Source organism: Melanostigma gelatinosum, assembly GCF_949748355.1.
Source record: "Melanostigma gelatinosum genome assembly, chromosome: 12".
Lineage (NCBI taxonomy): Eukaryota > Metazoa > Chordata > Actinopteri > Perciformes > Zoarcidae > Melanostigma > Melanostigma gelatinosum.
In genome coordinates this window covers 24,217,691-24,241,820 of record NC_136645.1, presented here as the reverse complement: position 1 = coordinate 24,241,820, position 24,130 = coordinate 24,217,691, and the positions used below count along the sequence as shown (strand labels likewise).

The 24,130-nt window shown below is 46.5% G+C and overlaps 1 protein-coding gene across 1 annotated transcript in view; it reads left to right on the top strand.

Annotated features, from left to right (window-relative positions):
* The window catches only part of fancl (FA complementation group L), a 34,256-nt gene that overhangs the window by 7,600 nt on the left and 2,526 nt on the right, over positions 1-24,130 (top strand). Inside the window, exons 6-10 of the mRNA XM_079279828.1 lie at positions 3,479-3,575; positions 7,241-7,309; positions 21,250-21,400; positions 21,520-21,603; positions 22,491-22,536. Of these exons, the coding sequence (XP_079135954.1) occupies positions 3,479-3,575; positions 7,241-7,309; positions 21,250-21,400; positions 21,520-21,603; positions 22,491-22,536 (447 nt within the window). The remainder of the gene's footprint in view (positions 1-3,478; positions 3,576-7,240; positions 7,310-21,249; positions 21,401-21,519; positions 21,604-22,490; positions 22,537-24,130) is intronic.

Here is a 24,130-nt window from a genome sequence, read left to right as displayed (position 1 = left end):
CATACCGTGGTGTACGGCTACAAACCTCTGGCGCTTTAAACGTCTATATGGAGCAGTCCCCCCCCCCCCCCCCCCCCCCCCCAGCAGTCTACACTGATTGGAGAGCCTGCAACAACACAGCTCCGCATTAACAAATGGCTCTTAATGACTTCCTTATTTTTAGTTGTTGAGTTATAGTTAAATCCAGGTCATATTTAATGACTCTCAGCCCACGCACAGCGACAGGCTCAGCCAACACCGTCTCAACTCGTCGGGGGGGGGGGGGGGGGGGGGGCTGCGCTGCTATCTTTTCTCCCCCAGCTCGGATTGAGTCTCGACTACTACACTCATTTTCCGCTTTCCTATTAATGACCGCGGCTACAATTATGATATTAGCAAAATGCAAATGGCTCTAATTGAAGACTCTCAGGTTTTAATAGGGGGGGGGGGGGGGGGGTGAAGGTATGCCTTATGCTGCCTTATGCTGGAAATGGGACCAACATCACTTTGGGTGTCGTGTTACGGTTGGGAGGATTATACACAGTGGGCCTCAATCTCCAAAGCACTGGAGACTCGCTTAGCGTCTTAATTGGTGTGGACCGCTGCTAATAGCCACCAGGCTTCTTCAGCTGTGATGCTGTCTGCTGATTGGTTCAGGCCTTCTCTCTGTGCGTCTCCATTCCTGCATGCGAGAGCGCGGTCATCTTAATTGGTGGGAGAGGGCACGCTACGTGTTAATTCATGGGAAAACTGAGGTCAAGTAGGTCGACCGCCAAAGCATTCGGAGACATGCGCACGCAAGCGCGCAGGCACATACACACACACACACGGACTAATGTGTGTGGCGTGCACTGTCTGGAAGAAGCTCTTGGCTGTGGAGTTGCCGATGGGAGGCTGTCATCAGTCGTCCCAGCAGGACGTCTCGACTGTCACGCTGTTCCATCACGGCCAGGTAGCGGCGGCGGCTCGTCCTCGCTGTCCCGGGTGCGAGACCTCAGTGTGTGCTTGTTAGTGACGCACCGATACCATTGCAGATGCTCGATAAGCCGTTGAGGGCTCCTCCCAGAGTGACTTTTCACCACTGCCCTAAAGAAATAACTTCAACTGATGCCGAAGTCAGAGTAAGCTAGAGATGTGCCTCTGCTGGCAGGTCCCACACTGACTCAGAGCTGGATCTGGGTTTGGGGACAATAGTCCGATCTGCTGTCGGATACCATTGTTTTCATGAACCTCAGTCTCTTCCACGCAGGGAGGAACACATGATATACAAACAACGGTATCAGATCGGTGCATCTCTAGTCTAAACCGCCACAAAGTTATCCTCTATTACTTTCATAAAAACACACAATCTACACAAACATCTCGCCATCAGTAGTGTAAGCTGCTGAGAGCTAGTGCTAGGAAGGTAAACGGGTCACAATCCATCTATTTCATATTCATTCAAGCTTCTCACCAAAAGCAGAACTCTACAAGAAGACATTTGAACGCATCATGAAAGCTTTGCCCGGTACGCGTTCATCATGTACGCATCAGCCTTCGTGGTTGTGATTCACACACTTAGAAATAGAACAACCTTTACGGACCCTTAAACCACTTTAATCGTAGTTAGTTGCACATGTGAATGCGAAAACCATATTCAATGAACTAATATATACAAAAGGATTTGAATCCAACAAGTAGATTTGTACTTTATTGTAATTGGATGAAGTGCTCTAAAGCCAACTCAATAGATGCAGAATACACATAGATGTGCGTGCGTGCGTGCGTGCGTGCGTGCGTGCGTGCGTGCGTGCGTGCGTGCGTGCGTGCGTGCGTGCGTGCGTGCGTTACAAAGAGGAGATCAAACGATGCCTTCTTAATATGCAGCTGGTTTCTAGATGCATCAGGTCAGCATGGAAGGGAGGGGGTCGGGCCAGGCCAATCGCGATGTCTTCACAGACGTTGGCGTGCACGTGGCACCTCGGTGCCGTTGCCCTGCGCTGGCGTTTGATTGCAAGTGAGGCAGACACTTAAATGAATCGGGCACATTGCAGACAGTCTCCCATCGTTCTGTCACTTCCCCTAAGTGTGTGTGTGTCATCCCTGCTCACATCACGCCTGGCTAACACACTCCATAAATCCTCGGCAGATATACGGCCGCGTCAGCACAGAGCGTCCATCGTAACGTACGTGAAGCTGGAGAGGGAACTCGTCCACAGCCGTAGTCTCTGATGAGTCTTTCTGTCTCCAGGTCTGGTGTTGGTGCGAGCTCGGGCCAGATGAGTGCTTTGTCCCTCAATAGGTTAGAATTAGCTCTGATTTACAGATCGACTCGAGCTTGAAAGGTGAACTCACCCGACAGGGAAATTCCGTCACCTTTTATGTGACCGTCCAATCGTGTCTGATGGTAAATGTAGACAGCTGAAGAAATGAAGTCCTGCAGCCGTGTGCGATGTACCGGCACGCATTGGAGCGTCGAGATGGCTGCTCTGCACAGGCTGAAAAACAAACGTCAATAAAGGAAATATTCTGTGCTAGTACGCTGGCTCTCTGCACGGCTGGCTGTAGCTAAATCTGCTCTTAAGCTTGTTGTTCCTCTTGTGTGCGTTCATGCCCGCACTGTTGTAGAACTGTACTTATGTCACCGTGGGAAAGTTCCTCCAACAGCATTCTAGTGAGTCGAGAGACACGACAATGTCATTATTTTCAGGTAAGAAGCTAACTGAATGGAGGTTAACCGCTAACCTGCTCAGTAGTCGAGGACTGTGGTTCACAGCTGCAGTGAGCGTTGGTGGCGTGGCCCTTTGGAGCTCGTGCCCGGTTGCTTGCAGCGTTGCTAAAGTGAGGTTTGGTTGTGGAGTTAGTGTCCAGCAGTCAGTGAGCCGCATTCTGTAAAGGTCCGATGGACGATATGCTGGCCTGAGTCCGCAGAGCCACGAGGCCCCGCCCCCTATCGCTTTATTATTCAAAGTTTATTAATGTTGAGCGAGTCTCAACTGCACCAACGCCATCGATGCTGCACATCGGTGGGTTCCCAGCAATACGGCGAGCAGGAAGTGGACCGGATGAGCTGGAGCCGTGTGAAGGACTCCTGGCTTGATGGTGTTCGTACTAGTTTTACTCGGACTGTGCAATGAACAGAGGGTACACACAGTAAGTGTGTTTGCTCACAGTTTTATTAGAAAGCATTAAATCCAGGGAGTTCTGTGGTGACTCACATAGAGATAATGCCCCCAGCCTCAGCGTGATTGGTTTCGTTCTGTTCCTGCATGAGAGCATTAAATGCAGAAGAAGAAGAAGAGGCGTAGTAATGCCTGTATCTGGGGCATGACTGCGGAGCTGTAGCCTGATGTAATGTCACTGCGTCAGTACCCACAGTGATAAATCTAAAGGCAGAGTTGATGTCTCAACACTGCTCTCTGCTGCTCTGATTAATGGCGGATGATGGCCGCTGTCACCTTACAGTGTTGCGTACCGTTCTCTGCCAATGCGTGTTGATTTATTGTGCACGTATCCGCAGGCTGCTCTTCATCGACACCGAGTTCCGAACGTTGAGACTGAAGGCGGAGGACTCCTCTGGAAGGCAGCACGTTCTCACTGTTAAACTCAAGTCTAGGGTAAGACTCACTCACACACACACACACCCTCACACACACACACACACTCTCACACACACACACACACACACACCCTCACACACACACACACACCCTCACACTCTCACACACACACACACACACACACACACACACACACACACACACACACACACACACACACACACACACACACACTCTCACACACACACAGTTTACTGTCAGCACTGGATCATTTTCACATGGAAAGTGATTCACCATCAGATGGACCACTCCACAGCTCGATGTTGACCCGACAGCCGATCCGAATCCAAACAGGCCGACTCCACCAAACACATTTTGGGATGTTCAATTTGCTGATAGCACATCAGTGATTTACATCTGTGCCCCCTAAATCTGGGTCAAACTGGAGAGGGTGCGGAGAGCCATGAGAACCCGCTGTGGCTGAGATGTAGCACAGATAAACATGATGGAGAGACCTTCCTCTCTGCACAGAGAGAACCAGGACACCCAGCTGCTGTGGAGAGAAGTACACAAGGACAGCAGCGCAACACACAGCGTTTGCATGTCACACATCTCCCAACTGTCGGATAAGAGGTGGCAGGTGTGTTTTTATGATTTGGTTCTGGGGAAACATAATGTTTTTGGGAGACGCATGTAGACTAGACTAGTAGTCACAAATGAAACCAAGAGAAACGTCTAACAAAGGGTTAAAGGCACTCTTCACTGCTCTTGCCAAATTGGACTCTGCTGCAAAACTTTACAGCTGCGTTTGTCATCATGAACGAAATATCTTTCGTGAGTCGGAAAGGGATCGTGGTTGCAAGTGATGCGTAGTTCACGGTGCTATCAGCAGCAATCTCTGTGAAATCACCCCCAAGCGTAGAGAATTAGAGAATTAGTGATGCATAAAAGTGCTCCTTGTGTTGCTGGTAAGGACTCATTTTCATCAGTTATGACAGGATTGAACTGATAAAACAGGCTCATTGCTGCTAGAGACACAAGCAGTCAGTGTGCTGGAAGAAAGTATTCAATAGTACCGAGTAGGGTTGGGTATCGTTTGGGTTTTTCCGATACCGGTGCTAAAACGATACTTTTAAAACGATACCGGTGCCTAAACGGTGCCTGAACCGATACTTTTTTCTTCAAATTGAACAATATATGAACTGTTAGTATAACTGTAAGTATACTATAAATATAAATAAATATTTTGACGTTTAAAATGCGTGCTCTGCTACATATCAAATCAAGCGCTTCCGCAACTAACAGTCAGCGACCACCAGGGGGCGAACGAGATGGGAGGTGTCATGCGCGCACCCTGCAGACTCCGGTATTAGTAGAAGAAGAAGAAGAGAGACGGACAACAGAACAGACGGTCACCGGTGTCGTGTGAAAGCTAAATCTAATATCAGGAGCAGAAGGGGAGGAGCTATCCCCTCGAAAAGCATCATCATCCGTTGTCTGGAAGATTTTTGGATTTAGGGCAAGTGATGTTAACCAAGAACAAATCATATGACAGAGTGCGTTTGAGTTGTGTCTGCGCTGCATAGCGATACAACCAACTTGTTCAGCCACCTGAAAAATCACCACAAACCACAGTAGGAGGAACGCATTAAGGCCAAAGCTAACGTTACCTCACTGAACCTCCGTCCATGTCCAACGTCAACCCAGAAACCAGAACAGCGACCCTGCATAGCGCCACAGCGTATCCATCCACCTCCCAAAGACACGCTGACATAACAGATGCAATCGCATTTCATTTGGCCAAAGACGTGTGTCCAATAAATACTGTGAGCAACACATATTTATTTTTAGTTAGCCCTTTATTTTGGGTAAACATGTTATTTATATTTTGCTTGAGGTGAATAAGAACCGTATACGTTTTATTTTGATGCCGAGACGTATATTAGCTGGAATGTCGCACAACATGGAAGTGAAAGCAGCGCTCTGTTGATTTCATTTTGGGTAAAAAGTGTTGATACTATTTTATATTTTCCTGCTACGAGATGCACTGTGATCAGGACCAGTCTGATGCAAAGAGTTGTACATTAGCCTGAATGTAGCACAACAGTGGAAGTGGAAGCAGTGTTCTTGTTCATTTAAACGTGAACGTGCAATAAAAAGATGTCCCTAAAATTAATGAATAATCGTGATCGCAATATTGATCAAACTAATCGCGATTATGATTTTGGCCATAATCGTGCAGCCCTACTCTGTACACACACTACAGCTTCAAACTTCAGCAATTCTTTTGCAGAAATATGAGCATATTTTTCCTTCTCCGGCAAAATCCTGACTTTTATTTTACCAGTTGGTGGCGCTAATGCGCCAATTCGTCGTTTGCCAACCGCCACTACACCTCAAAGAAGAAGAAGGTTTTGCGTCCTGTGGAAGTTGTGCTTATTAGCAGCGGCGCTAAGTACCCGGATGTCGATGGAGGAAGTCAGTAGCCTGCTGGCCGTTTGACAGATCTCGTTTTTTTTTTTCTTTTTCGTAAATCATGGCCGAAGCTTCGCCAGAATGATGGAGGAGTTTGTTTCAAAGCGCGCACAGCTCGGCCGGTTGTAATAATACTATGAGTGAGGAGCGGAGGACCGAGGCTGCCAGGATGGAGTCATCAGAGTAGTGTAAAAAAAGTATTTCAATCTGCTCAGGCAACGAAAGGAAGCACCGAAATCTGCGTTTCGGTCCAGTAGATACCGGACGTATAGGTTTTCGGTACCCAACCCTAGTACCGAGTCAGTCCTATGATACTGAAATGAAGAAACATTGAGGAAAGAAGTTTGTCTTTAAAGTATTCATTCTCTGCGCAGAGAAGGTTCAATCATCATCCAGAATGCAATGCGGTCTGAAGGAGGAAGAACCCCGAGTGTTGGTTGTGTACGACTTTAAAGGCCTTGAGCACATGGTGGGGTAGGAGGAGTCACCACTAGGACATCTGGAGAACAGTGATCATTCATTGGTCAACCATTGATTGGTCCACTGATTGCAACATCATGCCCCTGATTGAGATACACACCCAGTATTACTGAACCCTCACTGACCCTCACTGACCATGGCTGACATTCATTAACCTTACTGAAGCACAAAGGGATGAAACACTGAGTGTCGGACAATAAAAGCAGAGAGATAAGTCACAGTGGAAATTAGCCATCACATCGGACAGAAATCATCTCTCGTTGCATAACATGGAAGGTTAACGGTAAACCAGGAAGTTGATATTTAAATAGTTTAGATGCATTAAGAGCATTGAGAGTTTAGATGCATAAAGAGACCCCGCTCTGTGTCCTCACCCCTCTGGCACCAGGGGAAGAAATAGCTCAGAGTCCTCCCTGCCTCCACCAGGTCCTGTGCCAGGTCATCCCTCACCACGCACAGCGAGGGAGGAGGCAGCACTGGCACAGAGGAAGAGGAGCGAGAGAGGAAGAGCACAGGGAAAAGGTGAACAGAGAGGCTTTAAGGAGGTTTACTGTAAATGTTCAAATAAAAGGTGATCCTCCGATAATAAGCACAGAGAACTAAATATAGGCTGCTATCTAACGAAGGCGTAGAACAATATGGAGCGGTGGAGTTCCATGTGTTATAATGGCCTTTGATTTTCCATGGAGGTAAACGGAAGCAGCTTCTCTTTTCCAGCCGGAACTTTGAATTGAAGCTGCATAACGGTGTCGTGTTGTGCCCCACAGCACCCTGCAGAGGCTCCTGAATGCTCCGCTGACCTGCCAGTCCCTCTGGACATCACATGGACACCACAGGTATGTACACGCTGACACCTTCTCATCCAACAACGATGCTCCTCACTTAGGGCTGGGCGGTATACCGGTATACCAGTTTCAATTTCCCGTACGATATGAATTTTTCATATACCGTCATACTGGTGCACAACTTCTGTTGCTCTTCAACAGGCAGCAAAATATATTGTTCGCCGCTACGAGTGCTACGGACGGAGCTAGTTGTCTTACCTGTATTGAGAGGGAACACTACTCATGGTTTACTTTATAACTTTATGACAACAATTATTATAACAACAATTAACAACCCACAGCTAATGCTCTTTAACAGGGCAAAACACCACGACACCAGTTTGTGACAGATAAACAATTTGTAGCACTAATAATTGTACAGTTAAAAAATGTCTCCGCCGAACTGCATGCTGGGTAACAGCGGTCTGCTAACCGCTGGGAGCTAACAGCTCTGTTGCGCCAGTAACGTTGCATTAAAGAACAGGAAAGAGCGATGCAGGATGAACAAAGACTGAACAACAAAAGGTATTTAGGCCAGACACATGCAGCGCTGATTACCGTAATATGTGTGGTATTTGTTATAAATGTACGTTGATACATGGAGGGATTTAGGACCCAGTTGGTGAAGGAAACCGGAGGTGAAGGAAACAGGAAGTGACGGAAGACACGCCACACAAACAGCTGTTCACCGCCGGTTGACCGGCCGTTCTTGTGTTAGTTTACGGCGTTGATTAATTAATGCATGAAGCCAGTGGCGGGCCGTCCTATAATGACGTCAGCATTACATGCCGCTCAGTGTTCATGTACAGGCTCTGCCACGAGGTGCAGAGTGTGCTGTGATTGGTCAGTGGGCGAGCACGTGACTCGTGAAACGAAACTTAACAGCCAGCAGAGGCTGATGGGTAGTGAATCACATCACGTGATGCAGCTCAGCCAATCAAATATGGACATTCTGACCAGAGTAAGATGTACCAAACACCATGGCAGAGGAGACTGAGACGAGGAAAGACTCTGCAGAGCAGTACGTTCAACATTCAAGTTATGAAAGTAAAATCCTATGATAATCTCTTTGGGTCGGGGTTTGTCATTTAGGAATGACGGTGGATCCCACAGCCAGACCAGCTGAGAACATTATATTTTCCTGAATTTAGGCTTTTGCATTTTCTAAATGCTCGAGCATTATTCAAATGACTCATACATAGTTACAGCCTTAAAAACTAATAGAAGCTGTAGCGCCATAATGTGGTTATAAGGTGGTATTTCAGCTGCAGGACCACTGCATTAAGGTGGAAAGAAATACTGTGATATACCGTGAAACTGGTAGAGTCTTCAAAAAATACCGTGATATGGATTTTTGGTCATACCGCCCAGCCCTATCCTCACTTTTCCGCAATCACACGATATTCAATTACGCAACGCGTCCTATAAATGCTGTGCTATCTTCAGTCACTCTCTTTCTCTGTGCTCCACTGCAGAAGAACGATGAGAGCGTGATGATTATTATTTTTCAATGATCACGCTCTCGTATGATCCTTCATCTTGTGTTGGTTTCATGTCAGTAAATAAAGCAAACTCCAATCATCATCACATCTGATGGACGTTCTAAGGCCTTGAGATGTTGCCTTTTTAATGTTTAGGGTTACACAAATACACTTTGCTCATCCAGCGCTACCCCGTTGCTTCATTTGACAAAACACTCCTCCTGCGTATTAACACGCTTCCCTTCAGCCCCTCACCTCACGCACACTCTTGCTCACTCACTCACTCATACTCACTCACGCACACTCACTCGCGCACACTCACTCACTCACTCACGCACACTCACTCACTCACTCACGCACACTCACTCACGCACTCACTCACGCACACTCACTCGCGCACACTCGTGCACACTCACTCGTGCACACTCACGCACACTCACTCACTCACGCACACTCAGCCCCTCACACGCAGTCAGCTGGAGGTGGATGTAAAAGCAGCTGTGGGCTCTTTTTAGCTTTGCTTCCTTATTGTTGTTTCACTCCGGTTCAGCTTTTCATCTGTCACTGCCTCCAAGTCAGCATGTCACTCACTCACGCACTCTCACTCACTCACGCACACTCGCACACTCACACTCACTCACTCGCGCACACTCACTCACTCACGCACACTCACGCACACTCGCACACTCACGCACGCACACTCGCACACTCTCACTCACTCGCTCACTCACACTCACTCACTCGCGCACACTCACTCACTCGCGCACACTCACTCACTCACGCACACTCACGCACACTCACTCACGCACTCTCACTCACTCACGCTCACTCGCACACTCACGCACGCACACTCTCACGCTCACTCACGCTCACTCAGTCACTCACTCACACTCACTCACTCACACTCACTCACGCACACTCACTCACTCACACTCACTCGCGCACACTCACTCACTCACACTCACTCACGCTCACTCACTCACTCACGCTCACACTCACTCTCTCACGCACGCACGCACGCACACTCACTCACACTCACTCACACACTCGCGCACACTCACACACACTCGCGCACACTCACTTGCACACACTCACTCGTGCACACTCACTCACGCACACTCACTCACTCACGCACACTCACTCACTCACGCACACTCAGCCCCTCACACGCAGTCAGCTGGAGGTGGATGTAAAAGCAGCTGTGGGCTCTTTTTAGCTTTGCTTCCTTATTGTTGTTTCACTCAGGTTCAGCTTTTCATCTGTCACTGCCTCCAAGTCAGCATGTCACTCACTCACGCACACTCGCACACTCACACTCACTCACTCGCGCACACTCACTCACTCACGCACACTCACTCACTCACGCACTCTCACGCACACTCGCACACTCGCACACTCACTCACTCGCGCACACTCACTCACTCGCGCACACTCACTCACGCACACTCACTCACTCACGCACTCTCACTCACTCGCACACTCACGCACGCACACTCGCACACTCACGCTCACTCACTCGCTCACTCACGCTCACTCACTCGCTCACTCACACTCACTCGCTCGCTCACTCACACTCACTCACTCGCGCACACTCACTCACACTCACTCACGCACACTCACGCACACTCACTCACGCACTCTCACTCACTCACGCTCACTCGCACACTCACGCTCACTCACAGTCACTCACTCTCACTCACGCACACTCACTCACTCACTCACTCACACTCACTCACGCACACTCACTCACGCTCACTCACTCACTCACTCACACTCACACTCACACTCACTCTCTCACTCACGCACGCACACTCACTCACACACTCGCGCACACTCACACACACTCGCGCACACTCACTCGCGCACACTCACTCGTGCACACTCACTCACACGCACACTCACTCACGCACACTCACTCACTCACGCACACTCACTCACTCACGCACACTCAGCCCCTCACACGCAGTCAGCTGGAGGTGGATGTAAAAGCAGCTGTGGGCTCTTTTTAGCTTTGCTTCCTTATTGTTGTTTCACTCCGGTTCAGCTTTTCATCTGTCACTGCCCCCAAGTCAGCATGTCACTCACTCACGCACTCTCACTCACTCACGCACACTCGCACACTCACACTCACTCACTCGCGCACACTCACTCACGCACACTCACTCACTCACGCACACTCTCACTCGCTCACTCACACTCACTCGCGCACACTCACTCACTCGCTCACTCACACTCACTCACTCGCGCACACTCTCACTCGCTCACTCACACTCACTCGCGCACACTCACTCACTCGCTCACTCACACTCACTCACTCGCGCACACTCACTCACTCACGCACACTCACTCACTCGCTCACGCACAATCACACACACTCACTCACTCACTCTCACTCACTCACGCTCACTCGCACACTCACGCTCACTCGCACACTCTCACGCTCACTCACGCTCACTCAGTCACTCACTCACACTCACTCACTCACACTCACTCACGCACTCACTCACTCACACTCACTCGCGCACACTCACTCACTCACACTCACTCACGCTCACTCACTCACTCACGCTCACACTCACTCTCTCACGCACGCACGCACGCACACTCACTCACGCACACTCACTCACACACTCGCGCACACTCACTCACACACTCGCGCACACTCACACACACTCGCGCACACTCACTCGTGCACACTCACTCACACGCACACTCACTCACACGCACACTCACTCACGCACACTCACTCACGCACGCACACTCACTCACTCACGCACACTCAGCCCCTCACACGCAGTCAGCTGGAGGTGGATGTAAAAGCAGCTGTGGGCTCTTTTTAGCTTTGCTTCCTTATTGTTGTTTCACTCAGGTTCAGCTTTTCATCTGTCACTGCCTCCAAGTCAGCATGTCACTCACACTCGCACACTCACACTCACTCACTCGCGCACACTCACTCACGCACTCTCACTCACTCACGCACACTCGCACACTCACACTCACTCACTCGCGCACACTCACTCACGCACACTCACTCACTCTCGCACTCTCACTCACTCGCACACTCACGCACGCACACTTGCACACTCACGCTCACTCACTCGCTCACTCACGCACGCACACTCTCACGCTCACTCACTCGCTCACTCACGCTCACTCACTCGCTCACTCACACTCACTCTCTCGCTCACTCACGCTCACTCACTCGCTCACTCACACTCACTCACTCGCTCACTCACACTCACTCACTCGCGCACACTCACTCACTCACTCACTCACGCACACTCACGCACACTCACTCACGCACTCTCACTCGCTCACTCGCACACTCACGCTCACTCACAGTCACTCACTCACACTCACGCACACTCACTCACGCACACTCACTCACTCACTCACACTCACTCACGCTCACTCACGCTCACACTCACTCTCTCACTCACGCACGCACGCACACTCACTCACGCACACTCACTCGCACACTCGCGCACACTCACTCGCGCACACTCACTCGCGCACACTCACTCGTGCACACTCACTCACACGCACACTCACTCACGCACACTCACTCACTCACGCACACTCAGCCCCTCACACGCAGTCAGCTGGAGGTGGATGTAAAAGCAGCTGTGGGCTCTTTTTAGCTTTGCTTCCTTATTGTTGTTTCACTCCGGTTCAGCTTTTCATCTGTCACTGCCTCCAAGTCAGCATGTCACTCACTCACGCACGCTCACTCGCGCACAGTCACTCACGCACACTCACTCACGCTCACTCACTCACTCACGCTCACTCACTCACTCACGCACACTCACTCACACACGCACACTCACACACGCACTCACGCACTCACAGACACTGACGCACTCACTCACTCACGCACACTCACTGATGCACACTCACTCACTCACGCACACACTCTCACTCACTCACAGACACACACTCACTCACGCACACTCACGTACACTCACTCACGCACACTCACTCACGGACGCACGCACACTCACTCGCACGCACGCACACACACTCACTCACACACAGACACAGAAACACTCACTCACAGACACACACTCACACTCACGTCTTGTTCCCACAGTCACACCAACAGTCACTTTGTCGATCATAAAAAGTGCTGCTGCGTATCTGAACATTGCACTGGACTGCTCTGCCTAGTGTTTCAAATGTATAACAGAAGGGTGCTGTCAGTGTGTGTGTGTGTGTGTGTGTGTGTGTGTGTGTGTGTGTGTGTGTGTGTGTGTGTGTGTGTGTGTGTGTGTGTGTGTGTGTGTGTGTGTGTGTGTGTGTGTGTGTGTGTGTGTGTGTGTGTGTCGTTGAGCTGATACATGGCAGGCGTACAGTGAGGACCAGCTTAGAACAGCGCTACCGTATGGAGCCTGTCTGCATGCTGGGTCCTTGATGGATCTCTCCCACACTGCAACATGAAGTGTGTGTGTGTGCTTGCATCTGTGCCAAGTGTGTTTTTGTGTGTGTGTGTGAGAGAGAGAGCGAGAGAGAGAGAGAGAGGCGGGGGGGAAGGGCCTGTCTGTCGGCAGACTGACATGTTCATTTGAATGAGTAATTATTGCCTGCTCTGTTGCAGGGCCAAGACATGCCACTCTGTGTGTGTGTGTGTGTGTGTGTGTGAACTAGAATGGGAAGGTGTGTGTGTGTGTGGGCGCAGACTATACAAAGGTGATTTTTAACAACTTAAAACTGCATGAATTAAGATATCAAGGAGGTTCCAGTATGAATAGAGAAAGTGAGTGAGGACACACAGCAGAGCTTGAAGTCCTGCCTGTATATGTATGTACATATCTATATACAGTATAGATATGTACATACATTGCTGTTACTATACTTTCCTTACAGTACTAATAGAGTGAACATTGGTACGGTCATGAGTGGTGCTCACATTCTACCCATGTTCCCAGAGAGAAGAACATACCATGGTCATGTATGAACCTCAGTCATATCAGAGGGGGAACACTGTTGATTTTTAAAATGTCATCTCACATATAACACACATATTTCATATAACACACATATTTCATATAACACATATATTTCATATAACACACATCTCACATATAACACACATATTTCATATAACACACACATTTCATATAACACACACATTTCATATAACACACATATTTCATACAACACACATATTTCATATCACACATATATTACATATATTTCATATAACACACATATTTCATATCACACATATATTTCATATAACACACATATTTCATATAACACACATATTTCATATAACACACATATTTCATATCACACATATATTTCATAGAACACACATATTTCTTCAAAGGCCATGTCAAATAGTGATTATGTCAGTAACTGTGTCTCTGAAGACGAACAGTCCCGTGGTGCGTTCACTGCCCTGCTGTTCATCACTGCTGCCTTCACACGGTGTAATGCTGCCACACTGACAGTAGATCACAACACGTGTGCCAGTGAAGTGAACGTGTAATGTCCTGTGATTGAAAGCATGCATAGCGTGAAGTCTTATTTGTACATAAAGACTAATTCTTACAGTTCAGCAGTCTAACTGGACACAAGTGCTCCGCCTTGACGTGAGTGTAACATCTTTCCCTGCTCAGGTCCAGCATCGACTATATTAATGCTGTAGATATCAGATACAGCAGCGTTTTAATAGCATGCATGTAAGAAGCCCGCCTGCTGTCTAAGAGCCAGAGATAGCGTGACATGATGCAGCAGAGCGATGGAGAGTCTCACATTCACTGCCTTTCATACTTTCTTCCAGCTTTCCGCTCTTACTCATGTTCTTCTCACGGATCCAGCAGGAATTCAATTACCAGCTCTTCTTCCTTTTCTTTCTTCTTCTCCGTGAGCTGTGTTCGCGTAGTTATCCTGAGCTGTAACCGTAATCATGCCACTGGCATTAATTGGGCTGTAATTGCCGGGGCTCTCAGCACCTGGACGATGCTTAATTGTGTGCACTGTGCTGCACAATGACCCATCATCTCTGGTTCATTCTCTTCACCTAATTTCTTCTCTCTCATTCCATCTGTATATTGGTCTCCGACACCTCCATCAGTCTGTCTCTCTGTCTGTCTCTCCATCAGTCTGTCTCTGTCTGTCTCTCCATCAGTCTGTCTCTCTGTCTGTCTCTCCATCAGTCTGTCTCTCTCTGTCTGTCTCTCCATCAGTCTGTCTCTCTGTCTGTCTCTCCATCAGTCTGTCTCTGTCTGTCTCTCCATCAGTCTGTCTCTCTCTCTCTCCATCTGTCTCTCTCTCCTCCATCTGTCTGTCTCTGTCTGTCTCTGCATCTGTCTGTCTCTGTCTGTCTGTCTCTCCATCAGTCTGTCTCTCTCTCTCCATCTGTATGTCTCTCTCTGTCTCTCTCTCCATCTGTCTGTCTGTCTCTCCATCTGTCTGTCTGTCTCTGTCTGTCTGTCTCTCCATCAGTCTGTCTGTCTCTCTCTCCATCTGTCTGTCTGTCTGGCTCTGTCTGTCTGTCTCTCTCTCTCTCCATCTGTCTGTCTGTCTCTCTCTGACTCTCTGTCTGTCTCTCTCCATCTGTCTGTCTGCCTGCCTGCCTTAGGTTGAGACAGTTTTTTTTACCAACTGGTCAATTGCTATCTGCACTCTTAGTTCACTCCAGCTTCCTTATCAAAAACCAAAAAGTACAGCTTGTAAAGTGGTATTTTGATGTCATCATAAACATCATAATCATTCTTTGCCCTTCTGTCGATCGTCACAACGTATTGTGTTCATGTGTTTATCGTGCGACTCCTCTGGTTGTATTGAAGTCTATGAGAAAATGACTCTACTTCTCTCTTGATTTATTACCTCAGTAAACATGAGTTTATGGTCTCAATCTCCAGTTTCAAGTCTTCTTCAATACAGCATGATGTTCATTTCGTACATTATGGACCATTTAGAGCAGGCATGTCCAAAGTCCGGCCCGCGGGCCAATCACGGCCCGAGGTCAGATTTTATACGGCCCGCGCCTTCTGTCTTAAAATGCATTATTTATGGCCCGCCAGCACAGTCAAAACGGAATGAATAAATCATACAAATTCAACATGCAATTCCTATTTTTACCTCATGGTGGCAGCACCACTCTGTAACTGTCTGGCTGTTTGAAATTGGCTCTGACCCTTGAACTGTCATGGCTACGGCAAGTAAAAAAAGGAAAGTCGATAATGAGGGCCGCCGCTTCCAGGAGAGGTGGAGATCGCAATATCTTTTTCACCGAAAACCGAAACAACTGTGTCTCCCTAATTTGTCATGAGACTGTTGCCTTGTTTAAGGAATATAATGTAAAGAGACACTACGAGACCAAACGTGCTAATGCTACAACAAGCTATCAGAGAGCGAGCCAGCTAGAAAAGTGAAGCAACTCCAAGATAACTTGGCCACACAGCAGCGGTCCCTTTCACATGAAAACATCATCAAAGTAAGCTGCGGAGTGGCCGTGGTAATTGCTAAACATGACAAACCTTTTACGGAATGTGAGGTTATCAAAGACTGTGTTATGAAAATAGCAGAAACCATTTGCCCCGAGAAGAAGACAGAGTTTGCTAATGTTTGCCTGGCTCGTAACACTGAAGAGCTATCATCAGATACGAAGAGACAACTTGATTTTTTTCGTGAGCCTGTTTCATGTGTGTTGAATTTAAATGTTAGACAACTTTTCATCACCCTCACTAAGTCATATTTAAGATTGTCTTGAGGTGAGAATATTGATCGGTTCCTATGTAATTAGCTTTTAGATGGCTTGTTCTTTGTTATCTGACTTTCAAGATGTGAAAGAAAGGCAGAATAGTTGTTGAGATGTGTTCAGACATGAATGCTTACATTTGGTTACATTGCTATTTGCTGTCATTGAAAATAAAATGATAAAATAACAATGTATGTATAGGCTACTTGTATTGTTTAAAATAATGTCAGCAGGGACTGTTGGCCCTTGGGCATTTTCACATTATCAAATTTGGCCCTCTTTGAAAAAGGTTTGGACACCCCTGATTTAGAGTCAAACAGACCATAAAGCAGGGGATGCTTTAGGGCGGGGCTTACTGTGATTGACAGGTATCTATCACTAGCAGAGACGTCTACAGTGTCTCTACGTCGCTCCTACACAGTCCAGATATGGTCTCTTCCATTTGCTGGTTGTAAAATGCTGAACTTGAGGCTTCAAAACAGCAGTGAGGCAACTCTTGTTCAGAAACCAGTGGCGTCTCTGAAGACGTTAGCGTAGCTGCAATTGCATCGGTTATGTCAGAACTGGAGCGTATTTCTTCATTGCAAGGAGAGTAAATACCGGCACTGAAGGCCGTTCTTGATGGAGAGATGTTTTCGCTCTTCTCCTGACTGGCTTTGCAAGAGTTTGATTGACAGATGGTTTGTCGAATGACCTGTCAAGCCGTTTGTGATAGTGCCTGCCCTCTCACCAAACATTCTCAGATGGCTGTGTGTAAACAAAGCATTCTGTACTTCACTTAGCTTCATGTATCCTTTCACTGTAGTGCAGCATGGCTCCGTATGGCGTTGACGGAAAATTCTCATGTCCACTGCATGGTCACTTCTGGCCCTTTTCTCTAACTGGTCTACCGCTGCAGATTAAAAATCAAGTGTCAAGGGAACATTGCAGTCACTATTTACAGTAGTGTGGCTATTTATGAGCTGCAGGATCTTGCAGGATTTATGAGTTGCAGGATCTCGCACAATGTCTTGTGTTCCTCTAGTGACGATTCTCTCTGACCAATCAGAGTCCTGCTGTGTGCTAACTCCACCTACTCTTATCGGCTCAGCTGTACTTTGCAAATGTCCGCATGCTAACCTGTTCAAGTACGATGGTGAACGTGGTAAACATGCCTGCTTAGTAGTGGTGGGCGGTATGACCAAAAATGCATATCACGGTATTATGTAAGATTCTGGCGGTTTCACGGTATAACACAGTATTTTTTCCCGCGTTAAAGCATTAATTAATTAATGCCGAAACGGCCGGCCAGCAAGCGGTGAACAGCTGTTTGTGTGGCGTGTCTTCCGTTCAGTCACTTCCTGTTTCCTTCACCTACATTCCCCTGGGTCCTAAGCCCCTCCATGTAAAGAAACAGGATTAGACTGTCGAATTTAGTTGTTAGTAGGTGTTGTTTAGGTTTATTTCTTTAGTTATTTATATATTATTTTATTATTTTATTTTATTATCAGAACAGTGAAGAAAAGGTTACCCTGAAAATGCACACTCCGGGACAGTAGGTGGCGGTATGCACTATGCAAGTTGGTAGCGATCCACCAATGGAAGAAGAAGCTCCTCCATGTACAGCTTCTCATCACCCTCTGTCTATGTACCAATGTACATTTATTTATGCAGTTCGGCAGAGACATTTTATAACTGTACAATTATTAGTGCTACAAATTGTTTATCTGTCACAAACTGTTGTGTCGTGGTGTTTTGCCCTGTTATAGAGCATTAGTTGTGGGTTGTTAATTGTTATAATAATTGTTGTTATAAAGTAAACCATGAGTAGGGTTCCCACTCAATACAGGTAAGACAACTAGCTCTGTCCGTAGCACTCCTAGCGGTGAACAATATATTTTGCTGCCTGTTGAAGAGCGACAGAAGTTGTTTCGGCTGTGCACCGGTATGACTGTATATGAAAAATTCATATTATACGGGAAATTGAAACCGGTATACCAGTTGAACCGGTATACCGCCCAGCCCTACTACTTAGCATCACGATGTTATCATTGTCATTTACAGCATGTTAGCATGCTAACGTGGTCAGTTTAACAGTTAAACTGGCCCTACACAATATTTTCTGTTTCTCATGTGGCCCTATGGAAAAAATAATTGCCCACCCCTGGTTTAACTCAAAGCATGGCGTCACAAAGCAGCTAGCATTTGTGGCTGTTTCAGAGTGAGATGAGAAGATGGAAATGTTTCAGATTAATCAAATAAGACACAGCTCAGTTCAGTTGTGAGCTTTAGATGCACTGATAGGTCATTCTTTAACTGTTTCACCCCAGCCCTATGCTAAGCTAGGCTAATCGCCTTCAGCCTACAGCTTCGTGCTTTAATAACATACATGAAATTCATGAAAATGTTCCCAAAAATAAAGCAAAATGTGTTTTTCCCAAAATGTTAAACCGTTTCTTTAAAGTTAAATACCGTACTTTTCGGAATATAACGGAATTGTACCCCAAACCGGACAGTTTTTAGCTAATGTTTCAATACAATTCACTTACAATGCTGATAAAAATGATCGTGTAATGTTTTCAGTTGATTTAATGGTGTTAAACTGAAGTTAAACTTCGTACCTTTCAAACGAAATATTGTTGTAATTATTACAGTTAGCTTTGCCTTTACCAGAGTCGTTAAAACGATGCTAACACGGGTGAATTAGCCGTGCACTGCTCTTGGCCTAATCCGTACAAACACGTTGTAAACACTGGTTGCTGCTGGTTTTTCGGGGATATTCGCTTGTTCCAGGGTCGCAAAAATGACCATCAATGCTGTCAACACATCCTGGACCGTAGTTCTGTCCTTCACAATAAGATATCACGCTTCAACAACTCCAAATGATGCAATAAAAGCTCCTTAATTTCCGTTCGAGCTGTTTAAGCGTCGCCCGAGCGTTCTTTCTGCTTTCTCTCATCAAAGTCACTTTCCTATAGTATTTAGACATATAAACGTCCATATATAATCATGAAATTTGACACATAGATTATTTGATATGTATGAATTAATATTATTTACGTTTGGTTGGCGATCGCCAAAGAAAATGACAGCGTAATGACCGGAAAGGGCGTCACGACGGAATCGTTCGAGACAGGCCAAGAGCAGCTAGCGCCGACCGAGGCAGGCCATCGTTACGTTAAGCCGATACATTTTACCCCACGCTTTGAGGCTTCGGCTTATAGCCCGGTGCGATTTACATACAGATTTTTCCGTAGCTTTCCTCCGCCAACACATTTAACATGAATATTGTGATGTTCCACTTACGAGTCGGAGACAGGGTCCTTGCAAGGGGTTTATTCACAGAAACCGTTGCTCTTATTGCCGAGCAACTCCCTCGAACATTATCCGTAAAGTGTGTTTTCCACAACAACAGCCACAACTTCCGGTTCCGGTCTAACACAGCATTTACTAGCTCCCGACACAGAACAGTTGCTACCAGCAACCCCTCTGCTACCAGCTGTTACTGTATTGTTACTGTACCATATTGTAGCGACAGGGTCGCTACAATATGGATGAAGTACCTTTGACCTACCTCTCACTAGGACTGTTAACAAAAAAGGTTGAACGGCGAGATGCTTTTAACAGTACATGTCCGACTCGCTAGCTTCTAAGCTAATTTTAACATTACCGCCAATGGGGAAATGCTAACCGCGATTAGCATTAGCGAATATATAATATATCTTCGTACATCTTTTCATGCAGTCATACTTGCATTACAGACTAAGGTCTCTCAAGGCTACCAAACGAAAAGCAATGAGGCAATAACTGTTGTTGCTCATAGCTCTGAATAGCTGTTGTGCTAGCAGCAACTGGCCAAGCCAGTTAGCCGTAAATGCTATTCAGAGCTATGAGCAACGTAGACACGCTGCATGAGAAGAGCAACTTTTTCTCAAGTCTGCCAGTGGATCCTAACAGCGTGGAGCAGTGTGAAAGAATCCACCATCACCAACGGGTTCCGAAAGGCTGGACTACTACGAGATGAGGACAGCGCAAGCTCAAGGGCGGATTTGCCTCTGAGTGACCGGAGTGACCTGAGCGCCTGAGTCATGCAAAGTGACACTGAGGGTGCAGACGAAAGACTGACTGCAAGCACGAACGAAGCAATTCTGAGGCTGTTTAATTCTGACACTGAAGAAGAGGACTTCAATGGTTTTAGTGCACAGGAGGACAAAGGCGATAGCAATCAATAGCGATCCTGTGTCGATCCAGCCACTTATCCAGTTTTTTTGTGTGCGTGTTTTTGAGTGAGAGAAATAAATCATCTTGGTTTGCAATATAACTCTGCTGTCCTGAGTCTGCATTTGGGTCCTTGAACACACCACATCATGAACCGGTAGGTATGTCTGTATGAAGCATGAAAAGATATACGGTACAAAGGTGGATACAAAGATATATTATGTTCTCTAATGCTAATCGCTAATGCTAATCGCGGGTAGCATTTGTGCTTATAGTCCGATGTGGCTTATATAAGTAAATATTCAGTTTTCTTCTCAAAATTTGAGGGTGGGGCCTATATACCGGTGCGACTTATAGTCCGGAAAGTACGGTACACACCTTGATATGAAACTGTATTTTAAAACCATTCAAAGTTGTAAACTGGACTGTTACTAGCTTTCAATAACCAGAACTACACATTTTGTTCAGTAAAGTGAAGAAGAGGTCTTCACAGCAGAAGCTTCCCTGCTGGTTGGAGCACCTCATTCTCCAGGAAGTGACCACTGTGCTTGTTCTGGTCTGTTAAGAGTACTCTGGACCAGCTTCACAGCCAGTTCCTGCTGGTTCTGGAGTCCCTGACAGAGTTCTGGGAAGTCCTGGACGAGATTGACAGCAAGACCTGGATTCTGGAGCCGGAAAAACCCAGCCGGTCCGACACCATGAGGCGGATCGCCATCGGTATGAAGAGAGATCTCAGCTTTGTGTGTACCCAGTAGCACATACTGCACAGGTCATCCACAGGCTGATCGTATAATATCACACATGCAGAAATCACAATCGTTGTTTTATTACTGCAGGAACCAACGTATCCGTCAAAGTGGAGCTGGATCCCAGACACCCCAAGATGCTGCCAGAGTGCTGCCTGATGGGAGCCGATCACGGTGGGTAGGACCCCCGACACTCGCTAGTGAAGCCACGAGCTTTGTGGGTAAATCGTTTCTTCAAGGTTCTTCCAGAGATCACAGGTGACACAGATGAGATGAGAGCTCGAAGTCAATGAAACGTTGACCAGCTGAGGAACTGACAGCATGCAAATGAGAGGTTGATCCATGATAGGCTGCCTGATACCACTTTATATGAACGTGACCCGCTGGACAAGAGAACAAGCATCAGATCACACTGCGATGTACTTACATACTCCAGCAGAGTAAACAAACAAACATCTGGTGTTTGTCAGGAACCTTGTTGGTGCCTTAGATTAATACATCACAACAACCACAGTCTGGGATGTTTGTATTCAACAAACCAGTGAATAAAATGATATGTTTCATCTACTTTTAAACTAAAGCCTTCACACATTTGACAGAAGGTTCACATCTGTTAAGCATGCACACGTTTGACAGTTTACCCAACTAGTTGATGAGCTGCTTCATCACTAACTGTGCTGACCCTCTTCATCATCACACGTCAGCAGGAAGTAACCCGTCCGTTATTCTGCTGCGCTGCTGCTTCACCGTCTCGTCTGTTGTCATGTCACCAGTTCTCATTGTCGCCGGCGCCAGAGCCCGCTTCTATTTAAGTTCCCGTCAATTGTCGGCCATTGTTTCTGTAAACCCAAGGTCATGTGACTCCTACCCTGTTGCCTAGCAATGCGACTCAACAGATATTAAACACATGCACACCTCAGCGACCCTCGGACACGACGGGTCGCTGATAAATATAGCTTTTTGCATTTAGGATGAGAGCTGGTGCGAGTGGAGCTGCTGACTCTGTGTTATCATAATGTATCTGCAGATGTTGAACACATGTTGTGGCTCTTGTGTTGCAGCGGTGACTCCTCTGAGGAACAAGCTGAACGCCAACATGCACCTGTGGTAAGGCTCCCGCATAACACAATATCATAACTCATGAGTCATATCGTGAGGACAAATGATCATGTTATCATATTTATTTAATAATATGTTCTGTTGTCTAAATCTTGTTATTGTTTCAAAAATCAACTGAATTTTGAATTTATTCAAGTTTGTGTTTCAAACATATGAAGAGTTTCATGTGTTTCATGTGTAATATTCACCGTGTATGAATCAAGACCATCCTTCAAAATGTCAAAGTACAATGTGCCATCAAACAAAGCTAGAACATGTTTAGCATAGTATGCTGTACAACTAGGGGTGGGGGAAAGTCGATACAGCATAGTATCGCAATATTGTATCGATACACGGACGCCAAGTATCGATCTTTTATTATATAAACTAGAAAAATAAAAAAAAGAATACGAGAAAAATCAAATCAATTGCTTTTTCAGTCCACTAGATGGTGCTGAGTTATTTTCTGGTGAGGTCAGCAAAGGTCCCGGGTCAGCATGATTGGTAGGAAGTTGGTCAAAACAAAGAGACATCTGGCCTCACAACGGGGTTAAACCTGCCAACAGTAGCCGGCTCATGGGGAGAGTGCAGCGCATAACTGTCTCTGCCCTCGACGTCCACGCATCACAAGTTATACTGAGTTATATAACTCTAATATCCTACTTATATAAGTTATAGTTCATATGCTGAGTCCACACGTTTGCATTTAGTTAAGTTGGACTATGTAGTAATACAAACAGTTCAGTTTGTCAGGTTCATGCAACATTTATGACATTGTTGGTCAGTCTGTCTGCTTGACAATCATATTCTGCTGCAATAAAAATGATTGAAGTGAGATGAACAGACTGAAAACATTATCTTATTAGATAAAACATGTTGACACAGTTTTCCTTTGGGGACATCATTTGAAGTTGAAAAAAGTAATAAATCGCAATATAGGCCTATGTTATCGCAATACTCAGAATATCGCAGTATCGCGATATCGCAGTAGCGCGATAATATCGCAGTATCGTGATAATATCGCGATATCGCAGTAGCGCGATAATATCGCAGTATCGTGATAATATCGCAATATCGCAGTAGCGCGATAATATCGCAGTATCGCGATATCGTATCGCGGGATCTCTGGTGATTCCCACGCCTACGTACAACATGACAAAACATGTTGGTACAATGTGCCATGAAGGAAATCTTAAAGAAGGCCATGATATTAATAAATGTCTTTGCATTGTTTGTCGTAAAGAAATGTAATCGTAGAGTCAGCCCTACAAGAAGTCAGTGAAGTAGGTCATCAAGAAATCACGTTAACAAACAGCCATAACAGATCATAGTAATGTTTTTTACAAAAATGTCAGTCTAGTATGTCAGAGAAATGAATAAAACAAATCCTGTCATATGAAGGAGCAACTGTGTGGCTCATTGATGGCTTTTTAATGTTTTTGGTCAACAATGGAGGAAGATCTACCAGGACACACACACACACACACACACACACACACACACACACACACACACTTAGTAGATACGTTCATTGTTGGGATACATTGACTTTGAGCATATCGTCCAGTTCAGTTCCACTACTGTGAAACACACACACGTACGT